The following is a 15,389-nucleotide window of genomic DNA, read 5'->3' on the forward strand; positions in this document are numbered from 1 at the left end:
TCAACTCTATCCTTAAATACTGCTTCTTTTAGAACAGAATCGAAAAGAAAAACTTTTTTTAATTTAAGGTCAAGTTTATTCTCGCCTTTTTTAAATATTTTTTTTACATTTTTTTTGTTGCATTTCTGAAATATTTACATTTACAAAAGGTAAAAGAAAAAAACCCACACATCCATAATCACTGCCTCTTTTATCCTTTTCTTTAATAAACATTTACTGGTGGGTTTTCTTCACCGTCAGTTGTTTATCTGAAGGTCTGCTGTGTTTCCATGCTTAGACACAGTTCATTTCTGCTGAACCTTTGTTTTTCCTGTATGTGACGATGTTTAAAAGCTCATCCAAGAAGAGTCTTAAGACAGTTTGGGAATCCTGCGGTCTTCCTTTTGTTTGTTTTTTCCAGTTGTGAGCCAACCACTGCTGAACACCCGCCTCTCAGAGATCAGCTGATGGATGTCGGCCGCCTGAAGTTCTGCTGGACAATGATCAGTTATAACTGTATCCCGGCAGGGGCAACTGTTGCCCTTCCTTAGCCTCGAAGAAGGTGTAGGAGAGGGTGATGGTGTCCACCCGTGCCATCCTGGGGTCGTCATCAAACTCCGGGTCAATGTAGAAAAAGACGGGCATGTCAACCTCCTCGTGGGGGTTCAGCCGCTGCTCCTCGAAGCAGAAACACTGAGGAGACACAGGAGTTAGCGGAGAACGTCCTGGAACGTGTAGTTCTCAGCTCAGGCTCACCTGGATCTTGTTGAAGTACTGCCCGGCATCGAATGGCACCACGTTGTAGGTGGAGATGCCGATGATGGGTTTGTCTGTGGGGTTCTTGGCTCTGTAGAAGGCGAGTGCCGTCTCGCCTGGAACCACCTACAGGAACGGATCGGTTGAGTGACGGTTTGGGAAACAAGAAGTTCAACGGAGAGCAGGAGCGTACATAGATCTCCGTCTGCTGCGGCCTGAAGTTCCACTGGATGCTGGCGTGGGTGTCTGCGTTGAAGGTCACTTTGATGACCCTCTCCCTCACCGGCTTCATCGTCTCCACCTGGTCTGCATCGTGGCCAGCCACCGCCGTGCCGCCGAGCCCTGTCGCCTGTCAGAATCAAGATGTCGGTGGAAATACTCACAGAAAAACGTGGCAGTAGGGCTGGGAATCACGATACGATGAGATATGTGTCTCACAATATCGATGATGTCGCAATAATTGGTAAAAATAATCTCTAATAACTCACATTATATAGATCACAGGTCTACAACATGTGGCTCTTTTATCCCTTTATTGTGGCCCTTTAGCTTTAATGGAAAATACTATTGATGAAATAAATAAAAGATTAGTTATGCAAGTTCTGTCATTTCTGTTTAGATTTTTAACATGTCAAACATCTAAGCCAAAAAAGTTTAATTTACTGACAGAAATATCTGTAGAAATCTTCTTTAAATTTGTCTTTTTAACTTATAGTTAGTTAAATAGAATTATCCAAAAGTTTTTTTATTTGATTACACTAAAGTGGTTAAAGTTTTGAACAAATGTGGTTTAAAATTATTAAAAATTTCACTGTTTTCAATATAAAACTCTGGTCAATTTAAATGTTTCAAGTTTTTTTTATAAATAGATTCTACTAAAATGGTTTTTTTTTTCAGATCAAAAGGAAAAAAAGAAAATAAAACATGTTTGACCGTCTTGCATTTCTAATTGAAGTAAAGCTGCTGCAGCAGGACGACCTTTTGACACGGAGTGGGTTTTATTTTGAAAGGAACTACTGTGTGATGCTGTCAAAAGTAAAATAAGTTATAACTGTTATATATAGAAGTATAAAGACATGGTTGTAATTCATTGTAATAAATAAAAACTACATTTAGAAATAAATGCTTAGTTGCCAAAAAAAAATGTGCATTTCTGAATGGGATTTGTGGCTCTGTAAGAAACTACAATAAATGGCTCTTTTAGTTTGAAAGGCTGAGGACCCCTCATTAAGAAGAACACATATCTTTTGAGGAAAATATATCACCATTTATTTTTTAGTTTAAACATATTTATAATAAACAACTTGAGTCTTATTTTTTTGCAACAAATAACTGAAACTTTAGTGCAACATCCCTGAAATCAGTAAAACGATGTTTTTGACGAGCATTGACACCAAATTAATTTGAATTATCTGTCAGATTCAATGCTAACAATAGTAAACATGGAAGCAGTGCCACTACTTAGTGCAAAATTGTTATAAACAGCAGAAAAAAATTAAATAAGTCGTCAGCGTGCGCCCCCATCTACCTGCAAAGGAACGCCTCACTAAAGGATGAAGAGTATAACGTTTTACAGCCTGTCCAAACCAAAATAAAAGATCAATACTTGGAGAGAACCATCGAGAATCAATCGCAGGACTAAATATCGCAGTATCGATATTTTGGCACACGCCTACCTGACAGTAGAGACGGTAGAGCGGCACTGCGGCGTACGACAGGCCAATCATCCCCACGCCGGCCGCAGCGATGTACGTCAGCACCGTCTTGTTCCTGTTCCTCCACTCCTCCTCCTGACTCCTCCTGCTCCTAAAGCGAGCCTCAAGGCGAGAGGGAGGCCGCCTCCGCAGCAGCGATTCCGCCAGGGGGCGCAGTGCTCTGGGATGGCCGGAGTGCAGCGTTCGCACGCATCCTGCCAGCAGGGGAGAGGCGCGGCGGCAGTGGAGCGTCGGAGGCAGCAGCATGGATGGCGGCGGTCACACCTGAGGAGCAACGACACGTGGACAGCTGCTGATTACACACAAGCGATTCTCTGACCCCACGAGGTCGAGAATACTGGGGACAGGTGCTTCAGTTCAAGTGATCCCACAGAGAAAATATAACAGCTGTAACATCAGCACCGCATCGGCTCATGTCAAACGTTTCTGATAAAAATACTCCTAATTTGGTATCTTCCTGATCCTACAAACAGGTGGGAGGAGCAACAGTTTAAAATTAGGGCTGGGAATTAAAAAATAAAATAATTAACTGATTAATCGTAAATCTGAAAAAAAAAATTAATTGCAATTGATCGCCCTTTTTTTTGGTTACAGTATTTGCCAGCCAATTATTATCTGCCAATAATCATAATATGAAATCTCACACAAAATATTACATTTAGAACATTTATTGTTAACCGTTTAAGGGTCTAAAACTCAGTTTTTGCCTGTATTTGAATTTTCTGTATTTTCAATTTGAAAGACTACCTGTTTGCTTATTTGGTATCATTTTAATCAGCACAACCTCTTCTATGTGACACTACCTTTATTTAGTCATTTTTTCCATGTTCTATTCTCACACTAGACATAAAATCATGTAAAAACAGAAAATTCCTTTTGGGAAAATGTGATTCATTTGCCTTGGAAACCAAAAAAAGAGTTTAACAAACCGTTTTTACAACATAGAATGAAAGTTTTAGGTGGAATTAAAAAAAACAAGAATAACATTCGCCTACAAACAAATAAACATGTTTTTGAATGAAAATACAAAAAAGCCAGGCTTAATTCACACCAGGCAGCTCAAAAAATAAGAATTTCTTACTGCTGTCTATTTGATATTTTTCCTAGAATTCTGTTTTTTTTCAGCTTTTTCTTTTCTCTCATAAATTTTCTTAATTGTGTTTGTGAAAAATAATAAAACCATTTTTTTGAGAAGCTTGATCCAGCTGGATTTCAGGTCGACTCGACTGGAATCTACACAGGTGGAGGCGTGTCTGTTCATCCTAAACTGCTCGCCTTCTGCAACGTCAGTGGGCGGGACTTTGGGAGAGGGAACCGCGGAGTTTCTGCAATTTTTAGACAACACCGGTACTTTTAATGGTGGAAAATTCCTGTCATTGCCCATTCCAAAATAAAATAATGGTCAATTTCCTGGTTGGATTTCTCTTGGCAGACAGCTCCGTTTGGCTCCGCCCCTCATGGCAGGTGCTCTACTGCTGCTGTAGTACAACCCTCAGATTGACTTTGGTTCTCCGCCTTATTTATTGAACTAAAATATCTATTTTGTCAAAAAACTACAAATAAATGCCATATTATCTCTTTAATTTAATAAAATCTCAATCACAGAATATTTTTAAAAAATCTGATCTCACAGCTACACGGCAGGACGCCTGAGGTCCTTAATAAACAATAACAAATTCATTATGTTCTATTAATCGTGCATTAACGCATCAATATTCACAGCCCTATATAAAATAAATCATTTTTTAAGTTATGTTGCAAATGTTCCAATTTAGTGATTTTCAACTCTTAGTTATTTATCCAAAAGTTTTGTGTTGTCGTAGAACGATGAGTGAAGAAGGAAAAGGAAAGCCTTCAAACTGAAGCTGTAGAGGATGCTGATTCCCACAGAGATGCAGAGGGACATCATCACCATGGGGGGAGAAGAGACAGATGTGGGGAATGAATACATGAAGCCAGGACAAACATCTGGAACTTTAAAGTCACCATAGTTGTAGAAACTGCTCCCATCCAGAGAAACCTAAACATCCCACTGAAAGCAGCACCTTTAAATGCATCAATACGTATATAATTATGTTTTTATTGCTTGAAATAAATATTTTGATTCATAATTCATCTGTAGTTACCAAAGTCTACCAGCATCTCCTGGAGACTGAATTGACCTTTTCTTTATTACCAGATGAACCCTGACTCAGACAGAGGACGGTTTCAAAACGTTCCGCCTTTGATGTCGTTTTGTTTAAAGCTTTCAGGAAAAAGTAGAAAATTCGGTAGGAATCCAGTAAAAACAAGTCAAATCCTGGAATGAAACAACACGTCTAAAAATTGGAATTCTAACCTGATGAAGAGATGCAACAAACTTCACAGTAGAATTGTTATGAAACTTGGTCCAGCACGCAAACTCGTCCGTGCGGATACAAGTGCTCAAGGAAAGTTCCGCTTTGTAGTTTTCTTTTTCCGCCCTTCAAAATGACGATTAGTAGCCAATTTTTGTAATGTGGAGTGTTAAAAAAGTGTTTTTTTTTCAAAAGCCACATTTCTAATTTCTATTTATTTTAAACATCAAAAAATGAGCTTTCAGTGCAAACATGAGGCTCTAGAGCAACATTTACTGCTATTTACTTTAAAGAAAAATGCTAATTATTTGAATAAATGATGAGTTTGTTGTTTTTGGTGAATTTGTTTTAGTTCGTTGGGTTTTCCCATCTATATTTAGACTCATAACATATTAGATAACAGAAAAAATAAGGGAAAAACTTTCTTGACCTATTTTAACCTTCTTATTAAAGTAAAATTCACGTTTTGATTTTTCACTAAACTACAAAGTTTGAGAACAAACAAACAAAAATAAAATGTAATGTATGTGTCCTTTATTCACTTGTAATACAATCTTTTTTTAAAGTTAAAAAAAACAAAAATAACATGAATAACTTGAAACAGTTAACTGCACAAGAGCTCTTAATTATATGTAAAAACTGCAGATTGTCAAACATTTTCAAGTTTTCAGGGAGAACAATTAAAACAAAAATCCATGAATTCTTCTAACAGACTTTTTGTTGACATTTGTACATATGTTTTTATTTCCAATGAAGAAAAGCACATCAGCTTATTTACCTTCTATTCTAATTTACAAAGTCCTACCACAATACATTGGCATTTGCTTCCAAAGAATTTGCATGGGGCAGAGAGTTAGGTTTGGACAAAACTCTGACAAACTTCTTCTCCCCTCAAGTTAAGAATCTGGGTCTCCATTGTCTTGTTACTTCCATGATCAATTAGTGCAATATTTTTTGTATAATCTTCCACATAAACTTTTTTATAATCTTATCCAGACTCATTTTTTTCATCACGTCACCCCTATTCAGAAATAACTCAATTGACTCTGATTATTTCAGAATTTCTTTCAAAATCCTTTTTTACACTTTCAGAGGAATTTGCTTTTCTCAGGTCCATAATGGTCTGACCTTTTCAGTATTTCCATCCGCACCTGCTATCAGACAAATGGAATCTTTATTAATCCAGAAGAAAACTGAATAGAAAGAAGCCGTCTGCTTGTAACAACATTCATACATTAAATAAAAACAATTAAAATACAATAAAATAATTAAAAAATAAAAAATAATTATTTTTTGATTGGAAATGTAGTCTAATACACATGTCAAAGTCAAGGCTTGTTTATTTTATGGTTAATAATGACCCGATGTTATCTTGCGCTTATATCTAACTTGTATAATTTTGACTAAATATATTTTTATAGAGAGTAAAATATTGGAAGTTATTTAAGGTTTAAGTTGATTTATTCTGGAATAATATTCCTGCCTTTTTAATATCCATAATTATGTTAAAAAGTTATGGTTTCAAAGTATTAGAAATTGGCATTCTGCTAGCTATTTGGACTATTTTGGCATTTACTAAGATCTGTAAGGCTATTTTGGAGTGTAGCTACTATACCACATGCTGGCTGTTTTAGCTAATTTGGGCTCATTTTTTTTTAGAATATTTTTGAGTTTAGCTAGACAGATTTTTTAACACAAATAAGATCAATTTGTGTTCAGTAAGCACAACCATAATTCATATTTAAGGTGCACCAGATCATCAGGCGGACTGTCTATTATTGATCAAAATTTAAAGATTTAAGTGTACCATATGGTTAATGAAATAAGGTGAGGTTAACTTAATTAGCTCTGATTTAATTACAGTTTGTTAGATTAAAATAATTTTGACTATCATCCACTAACAACAAGAAAATAAACAAACTGTGCATATATATTTAATCACAGCTCACAATACACTACATATGCCGAATGAGATTATCCTTTGTGGTACAGCATGTATTTTATTTTTGAAAGAAAGCTATGTGAACCTCTATCAGAAGCTATAAACAACTGTACTGTTTTTAATGTTTAGAAAACACTTTTTTATTATGTTTTATTTATGCAGAAAAAACAACAGTTAAACTATATTTACCAAAATACGTATAACATTAATCTAAATTAGTCTTATGGTTATCAAGCATAAGATAATATGAGCTTTTAACTCATGAAAGATCAAACATTTTACCAGTCTTGATTTGCATATAAAATCTGTTCATTCTGGAGGTAGAGTTGAACAAACAAGACGTCTTCAGGTCAACAGGATGTAAAAACCTACATAGTTTATCATCTATGTGAACCTCAGACATCAATTTATACATTTAACTAATCTAAATTTAATAAATGCTAATTAAGTAATCCTTACTTCAAAAAATGCTTTTATTTTTCATTCATTAATCAGAGCTCCAGTCTTTAGGTAAAAAACAAGTGTTTAGAACAACTTTTTCAGTAAAGCTTTAATTCTTTCATTTGTTTTTACATCTTTATTTTTAATTGTATTTAATAATTTTATTTGATTTAGATCAATTAAATTAAAATCCATTTTGTCTTTAGTTTATGGTGTCCTGGGGTTTTTAAGCAGTATTATATAACATTTATTATTATTATGATTATGCCTGACACCCTGTTACAGTTGTTGCAGAAGGGTGTACGGTGGCCGTGCGCGGTCAAACCTTCCACTGCAGCAGCAGTCATGGAGGGGGTCACGGTGGGCCAGGTATTCGACGCGGAGTGCATTCTAAGCAAGCGGTCCAGAAAGGTAAACGGCCAGCGCCGAACTGTGTTCCCCCGCGAACCGGTTCCGCCGGTTCTGACGCTGTGTGTCTCCGCAGGGAAAGTTCGAGTATCTGGTGAAGTGGAGGGGCTGGTCGTCCAAGTGAGTAGCAGCTAGCCGCCGTGGCTAACAAATAACACCGAAAATGGCACCGAACAAAGCCTGTGGCGGATCGGTGCTGGGTCCGCTGCCGGGTGTTTGTCACCCGAACCGAACCGGAATGCCTCTCAATTTTGTTTCGACACGCAGAGCAGTTTATATTCAGTAAAACGTCCGCTTTAGGCTCCTCGTTTGTCCGCTTTTACTAGCTCGAGATGCTGGATTTGGACGAAACGGGCCAGAATATGTAAAAGCACTTAAACACATCATAGTCTGTTTTTAGAGACAAATACGGCTTGAGTTTATTTCTGTAATTGATTTTAAGAAGATTTCAAACCTTTATTTAAATGTGTTTACATTCTCAAGTGTGGGCGGTACCAGAAGAACCAGACTGTTTAGGTGCTGGAGGCTCAGAGTTGGTAGTAAAGACCCGGATGTTCCGGAAGCTTCAGTCCAGCTGCATGACTCCAGTTTACCTTCACTGTCAGGGATGCTCCATCATCTTCATCTAGACGACAGATTTTACTTTTTATTTGGCCAAACACCAATATTTTTTTTTCAATTTGTTTTATTTGGGTTTCAAATAATATTGGCCCAGATTTAGATGTTAATGTCAATTACAGTTCTCCGGTTGCAGGTGTGTATGAGCGATGATTGCTTAATTGTTCTGTTTTGAAAAGTAATTCTACTTGATCAGTAAATAGACTTTTACCAAGTCTGCACTCACTTTTATTTAGCACAAATGTGAGCAGAAAGCATGGCTGCTTGTCACTTTGTGGTTGGGTGGAGGCTACCGGCTGCAGACAGACTCTCAGTAAATGTGATGGAGAATGAGGCGGTGTTCTCCTGCACCAGTGACAGCTCTTCTACCACAGAGAGAAGTGTAATAAATAAACGTGTGCATACCTTGCAAGCACCAGAGATTTCAGAGAATTGGCTTCAGTTTTCTGCGTTTCGTTTAGAGCTAAACAATAAATATTTTGTAGAGTCTCAGCTAACAAACTCAGTTCAAATATTCAAATTCAGTGCTGACTTCTTCACAATTTGAAGAGCCCTAATCTCACATGCCAGTGTACAGTTTGTTATGAAACGAATCAACTTTTAAATGTGGACCTAACATCTGCAGGCACAACAGCTGGGAGCCGGAGGAGAACATTCTGGACCCCAGGCTTCTGGCTGCGTTTCACAAGAGGTGAGAAGTCAGAGCACAAGCTCAGGTCCTCTTTTATTTCTTTTTCTTCTTGGCGATGAATAATGCACCTTTAAACTGAATTGTTGTTGGACGGGTAGGCGAGATATTTGTAAATCTAATGCCTCAGTGGCCCATACTATCTTAGTGGCCTTGTGGTTGAGTGTCTGCCCTGAGACTGGGAGGTTGTGACTTAAGGATGTAACCATTCTTCGTGAATTGGTAAAAAATGATTCAAACTTGTCAACCTGTTCACCATTGCAGAAAATGTTAAAATCGGTTTGTCTCGGCCTGTGCTTACATTTAGAAATGCAGAGCAGATGACACTTCTCTATGCAGGGTCACTGTGAGTGTGAGTAGCGGACTGGCTACGTGTTCTTCATCTGCGCTTCCCTACCAGGAAATTCCTGCAGCTCCTTTGGATTTAAAAGTTTCACATGAGTCAGTCCCTCCAGGATTTTGCGATGTTGCGATTGCAACTATTAACGCAAATTCAAGCAAGCCCGAGATTTGTTCCTCACTCTGCAGCTTTACATTTTCATCGCAGCTTTCCTGCAACTTTGACCAATCTACCGTGACAACATTAATGGGTGATGACGCAGCTTCATGACTGTTTCCCTTCTGACTTCTTCTTGGGAGCCGTGCTTTTTTAAAATTCTATTAAGCTTTGTTTTTTTTTCTTTACAAGCAGCGCGTGAATGGTCATTTGCGCTAAGTGCGAGTGCGGGCTAGGGCGCCCGCAGCAGCTGGGTGGAGGGTTGCGCTGAGCAGGTCAAAGCGATCCGTCACACGTGGAGCACAAAATGAACCGACTATGAAAGGATTTGTGATCATTTCAATATTATGTATGATTGTTAATTTATATTGAATCCTTTCTGTTAGTAGGAAAACAGACACTTTGATGTAAGGGGCAAAAAGAAAACACACTTGACCTTAAAATACCTTTAATTCATTGTGTTGACAAAACAAATCGGGAAAAAAAATCGAAATTGTGACTTTAAAACTGTGAATCGAATCGTGGCTTGACTGAATCATTACATCATATTGTAGTTCAAATCCAGGCTGAGACATACCAAATATTTTTAAAAATAAGACCCTGCTTGACACTCAGCATTAGGTGTTGGATCAGCAAATGGTTCCCGGCCGCAGCTGTGTCTGCAGCTCACCACTCCTCCAGGGAAAGAGTCAAACACAGCTAAGTGTGTGACAACTAATGGGACTTTTAACTTTTTATAGAGCATTTTAATTAAGGACTTAAAGATTTGAATGTGTCAGCATTCAGAGTGATTGTAAATAACATCATAATCCTATGGTTCTTGTGATATTTTTTATAATGAAAACTATGGGCAGAGATCAAGCTGTCATAGATCTCAACTGGTCTGATTTCCTGTCTAGTCTCACTTTATCCAATCCATCCATCCCACCACACCATCAACATTATTGGTGGCTGTATATGAGAACTGGACTGAGTGACTCCTCCCCCTCATGTTCCAAACAGGAAATACCTGTTGGCTTCAATAAGTCAAAGCCCCATAGAGTTCTGTAGAGAAACGAACAGCTATAACAGTCATTCTATTTTGATGCATTTTTAACACGTCCAGTTTTTTCCATGATATTTTGTGTAGTGCAAGTTCTTCTTGTCATAAACTAACCAATCAGACGCCTCAATAAAAGTGGGTGGAGCCCGCCGGCCCCCATGTTGAACGCTTGAAACGTTTGATTGACAGATTATCCAGAGCCCACTGTCGAGTGATAGGGGTGTGGACTTCCAACAAGCTCACTCCTGATTGGTGAGAGTGGTTGCCATAGCGATGTTGGCTCAGACCGACTTGGACCAATCACTGCTTACTAATATCGTCTGGTTTCAATGTGACGAAAAATGGAGACTTTACTGACTTAATTTGGTTGGAGTCAGAGAAAAATCATTTTCTATGGTTGATGTGACACTCGCTCAGTCCAGTTCTCTTCTACAGTCTTTGGGGGCGTCACTGATTCTATATCTTAGGGGTGGGACTGATCAGTAGCCACAGTACTTCAAAGTTACGATGACTGGAGGAATGTCAACACCGGTGTTAAAGGGTTAACCTTAATCTTGTTGCTGAAGTGGGAGTGTGGGTGTTTGAGTCTGAGCTATCGCTTCATATTTTCAGAGAACAAGAGCGAGAGCTTCTGTTCCAGAAGAAAGGGAAGCGCCCACGTGGAAGACCTCGAAAGATTTTGGTAAGACCCAACCTCCTCCTTCTCCCTGTTAACTTCTCCTCCTCATTCTCACTCCTTGTGTCTTCAGCCACCGCTTACGGCAGACAAGGACAGCCGATCTTCATCGTGCTCTTCCTCTGGCCTCTCGTCGCCACATATCTCCTCTTCATCAGAAGATGAGGAGCACACAAAAAAGGCCAAGCCATCGAACGTCCACCCTGTCCCGCAGAAGAGGCCTCATATCATGCTGGCCAAAGCAGACCCCCCTCGTAAGAAGAAACGTGGGAGGAAGCCCCTGCCCCCCGACCTGAAGGTGCTGCGTCAGGTAAAGAACCGACCTTCTCCTCTTCCTCCACGCCACCACCAGCCAATCAGGTTACCCAGGGAGGATACGCGGCCCGGCATAAAGAAGCCGCTACAGCCGGCCAGCTTCACTTACTTGAGCAGGACGTCCAGAGATGAGGCCGCCGCTTCTTCCCACGCTTTCTCTCAGAGTGCAGCTTCCAAAGTTGGGTCCATCAGCATGTGGGTGGGCCGCTCCCTGTCCGCCTCCTCTCCGTCCTCCAAGACCGGCCCATCCCAGAAAAACTCTTACCTGAAGCGCTCCTTCTCAGAAAGTGGAGGGGGGAGCTTTAAAATGTCTCCTGTCAAATCAGGTGGAACCTCGAGCTCCCCCGGGGCACATGGTAGCTTCAGTGGGAGCCAGGTGGTAATTCAGAGCCCCGCCCCAAGTCAAAAGAGGCCAGAAGGTCAGGGAGTGAAGACGGGAGTGGTTCAACACAAGCAGCAGAATCCTGGGCTCTCCAAACCTTCATCATCATCGTCTCCCTTCCTACGAGACCGAGCCAGCCAGGCGCTCAACCTCAGAGCGGTTAACCTGCAGAGTGTCAGCAAGACCCCCACTGGGGGCCCGCACGGGAGCTCAGACTTCAAGAGTGGGACTGTTAAAGGGGGGTCACGGAGCAGCCTGTCAGCTGGCGGTGGCGCAGAGCGGGGACGGGACAGAGAGCAAGTGATGCGGGGCGACAGCGCCCTGAGGGACAAACGTAACCAGCGGAGTGACTCTCAGGACCGCGGCCTGAATGAGCTCAGCACCGGAGACTCTGATGAGATCAGCAGCAGTGAGTCCGAACGCGGTCCCGCCCTGTTCCCCGACAAAACCCGGCCCAGCCTCGGCGTCAGCGCCACTGACTCGGACACAGAAACGGACTGGCGACCCGAGAGGTACCTCCTGGAACACGTCTCCGTCACCGACGTCACGGCCAACTTCATCACGGTGACGGTGAAGGAGTCACCCACCAGCGTGGGCTTCTTTAATTCACGCAATCATTGAGCGGCACCAGTCGAGCCGAACCACATCCACGCGTTCTTGTGGTTTGTGGCGGTTCCACTGAAACAGTCATGAAGGAACTGTGTGGATGAAAGCCACCCACTGCCCCGTTTCAGAGGGCCGCTCTACAATCCACCACACTGAACAGGCAGGAGGCGGAGCCTTGCAGTGCTGATGGCCACAAAGGCATGAACTCCAGTTTCTGCAATAAAAACTCATTCGACAGGTCCACCAGTGAAAGCTGTGTCACTCTGATCTGCTATTTCACAGGAAATTCATGACATTTGTCAGTCTGCTAACATCTGCTACATTTGTAATACCTTTACCCATCATGAGGGGCAACATTCTTCTGCCAGAGGAGAGTACGGCTATGTCTGAATTCCTTCACTACTCACTCCGCCATTTTCTAGTGCTATCCGAATCTACAAATCTAAAATCCAGTGCCCTAGAAATTTCCCAGAAGTCTTTGCACAAAAACTAGTCTGCCTCAATGCTCACTACATTAGCAAATATAGACCACAATGCATTGTGTTTGAACAATTTTTGAAGGGGTAAATGTATATTTTTAATAAACTATCCACATTTTTATTATCAGAACACAGTGGCATAAATAGGCATCATAAAACTCATTTTGTGAAATCGGTGACGTCATATTTGCTGTTAAAAAAAAAAAAGTAGCATGGTGTCCGAATTGCTTTTAAAATCTTGGGCACTAAATAGTTTTCTAGTATTTACGGATTAGGGTGGGAATTTCAGACACAGGTTATGTGTTAGCCCCTTCTGTAGAGTACAAGGTCTACTTAACCCTTTAACAGCAGAGCTTCAGCTACAATGTTCTTTAATTACTGTAACCCTTTATCTGATTACGTATTTTAAGAGTTCTGAAGCTTACAACAGCAGCTTTGTGTTAATATTCAACACTTCCCTGTTGTGAAGTGTTAACACAATTTACAACATCGCTTTGCTCCGTGTCAAAATCCAGTGGCACAATGGTTGAAGAGTTCACTGTAGTTCAGAGAGCGCGTGTTATTTTGCTGTCATCGGCAACAGCTCTGGTGTTAAAGGCTTAACAGGCGTTACAGCTGGTGTCTGTCATCTAACCGCTTTTACACAAACTCCAGTTTATGCAGAAACTGCCTTTTAATACTTCTGGAATGAAAATGTATGTTTTTGCTTTATTTTTCTGTGTTGGGTTCTACATAATGGAATGTGTTCCAGAGTTTATCTAAGGCCCTTACGCCCAAGACTTGACAGCAAATGCCCTGCTGGCCTTCCTGATAACTGGTCAGCTGACTGGACACACCTGATCCAGGTATCAACATCACCAAAAGTGGAGTTAGCTGGAGAACAAGCTGTTGATATCGAGGACCAAAGTAGTGTCTTTACTGTCCGGTCTGTTCTGGACTCTACAAGGTCTTTGAATGTATTAACTGCAGCTTATTGACCTCTGAGAGTGGTAATAGCTGCCACCCCCAGCTGGTGTTTTTATTTATTTTTTTAGGGCCAAGCATTTATTTGACATTTGGAAAACCTAAATAACCAGCTAAATCAGGAGTTTCAAAGTCAATCGCACAGGGGACCAAAAATCCAAAACACACCTTAGGTCACGGGCCGAACATGATAAACATTTATTGAACACTCTAAAACTACATTTTTAAAACTTTAAAATTGTAACTTTTTAACATTATAGTAAATGAAAACAGGCAGGAATATTATTACCAAATAAATCAACTTAAATCTTAAATAACTTTAAAAATTTTACTCTCCATAAAAATATATTTTGTCACAATTTTACAAGTTAGAAATAAGCGTAGGATAACATCGGGCCATTAATTAATAACAATAAAATATAATTATCTGGAGGGCCGGATCCGGCCCCCAGGCCTTGACTTTGACACAACCTAAATAATGGCTAATGATCCTCTACTGCCATCTGGTGCTTGGTGAAGGAATTACACTGTATTTTAAATAAGGATGTAAATTCCGCCTAGTATGTGTTCAAATTCAGAATCAAGAGCCTTCAGTGTGATCCCAGTCGGGAAGCTAAAACAGAAGTGAACTTCATGCAGCATCATGCTAGCGTCTTCTGCTGACCGTTTCAAAGGATCTCAGCTGACTTTGTTCTGGTTTCTATGGCGTTTTCCAAAAGCAGATCCTCTTCCAGCGTGTCTCTGCATGTGGACCTAGAGTTTCAAACCTTCCCGTCTCCTGATCCTCAGGTTGGTTTCAGATCACACTCGTACTTGAACTCCTGTGAGGAGCTGAGTGCTTGTCAGGTTTACTTTTTAATGCGCTCTGGTTTTGTGACCAAAGGTGTACTGTTCAGCTCATACCTTCATAAATGTTTGTATTTTTTGCACTAAGCAAAGGTAAGCTGGCCTAGGTATCTATTGATCTCTTGTACATGCCATGTTTGTACTGTTTAAACATGTTTTCATGACAGTGTCTTCTTCACCTTAAATGTGTGTTATTTATATTTGTAAATATGTCTTTATATGATGTGACTATGAGTCCTGGTGCTCATGTTGACTCTGAGCTTCAGAGTCTTGTTGCTCTGTGCCTCCCTGATGGTTGAAGGAAAATAAAGTTGAAATTTCAGATATGAAACACTTCAGGCGTCCTGCAGTTCTACTCTGCTCTAGCAGATGTCTGAGGGAGATTTAGTTCTTAAATTTTACTCAATCCCTGTTGAGGGTATGATCCTAACCTGTTTTCCAGTGACTTCTCATCTACCGCACAACTTCCAAAACTTTTGAGGAGGAGCCCCTGAAGGACCATTGTATGTAAATTAAATTTACTTGGAACGCCGTCAATGAAGGGTTTTTTTCAGAGCACAAAAAAGTTGTTTCTGTTTTCACAAGTGTGTTAAGCCGCACCATCTGCTTCCCCACCAAATGGAGATTATTTCAATATTTTTATTCCCTTTTTACAAAAAAGAAATTGTATAAAAGTTTTCATAAATGATATGAAGACAACT

At 40.3% G+C, this 15,389-nt stretch overlaps 2 protein-coding genes across 3 annotated transcripts; one reads left to right on the top strand and one right to left on the bottom strand.

Annotated features, from left to right (window-relative positions):
• Positions 1 to 178: 178 nt before the first annotated feature.
• Positions 179 to 7,623, bottom strand: LOC112154270 (cytochrome c oxidase assembly protein COX11, mitochondrial). Of its 2 annotated transcripts, none has more exons than XM_024285082.1 (5): positions 7,495 to 7,623; positions 2,412 to 2,714; positions 929 to 1,084; positions 736 to 861; positions 179 to 672 (listed from the first exon to the last, which is right to left on the bottom strand). In XM_024285082.1, exons 2-5 carry the CDS (start codon positions 2,694 to 2,696, stop codon positions 484 to 486), a joined length of 756 nt encoding a protein of 251 aa, XP_024140850.1. In that variant the 5' UTR covers positions 2,697 to 2,714; positions 7,495 to 7,623; the 3' UTR covers positions 179 to 483. The 2 variants fall into 2 exon arrangements, with proteins under 2 accessions (XP_024140850.1, XP_024140849.1); XM_024285081.2 differs by lacking the exon at positions 7,495 to 7,623 and adding an exon at positions 4,789 to 4,929.
• LOC112154269 (chromobox protein homolog 2) lies at positions 7,450 to 12,652 on the top strand. The gene is made up of 5 exons (XM_024285080.2): positions 7,450 to 7,580; positions 7,654 to 7,697; positions 8,821 to 8,886; positions 11,034 to 11,103; positions 11,171 to 12,652. Exons 1-5 carry the CDS (start codon positions 7,515 to 7,517, stop codon positions 12,413 to 12,415), a joined length of 1,491 nt encoding a protein of 496 aa, XP_024140848.1. The 5' UTR covers positions 7,450 to 7,514; the 3' UTR covers positions 12,416 to 12,652.
• Positions 12,653 to 15,389: the final 2,737 nt, after the last annotated feature.

The sequence above is a fragment of the Oryzias melastigma genome, linkage group LG19 (assembly GCF_002922805.2).
Source record: "Oryzias melastigma strain HK-1 linkage group LG19, ASM292280v2, whole genome shotgun sequence".
Lineage (NCBI taxonomy): Eukaryota > Metazoa > Chordata > Actinopteri > Beloniformes > Adrianichthyidae > Oryzias > Oryzias melastigma.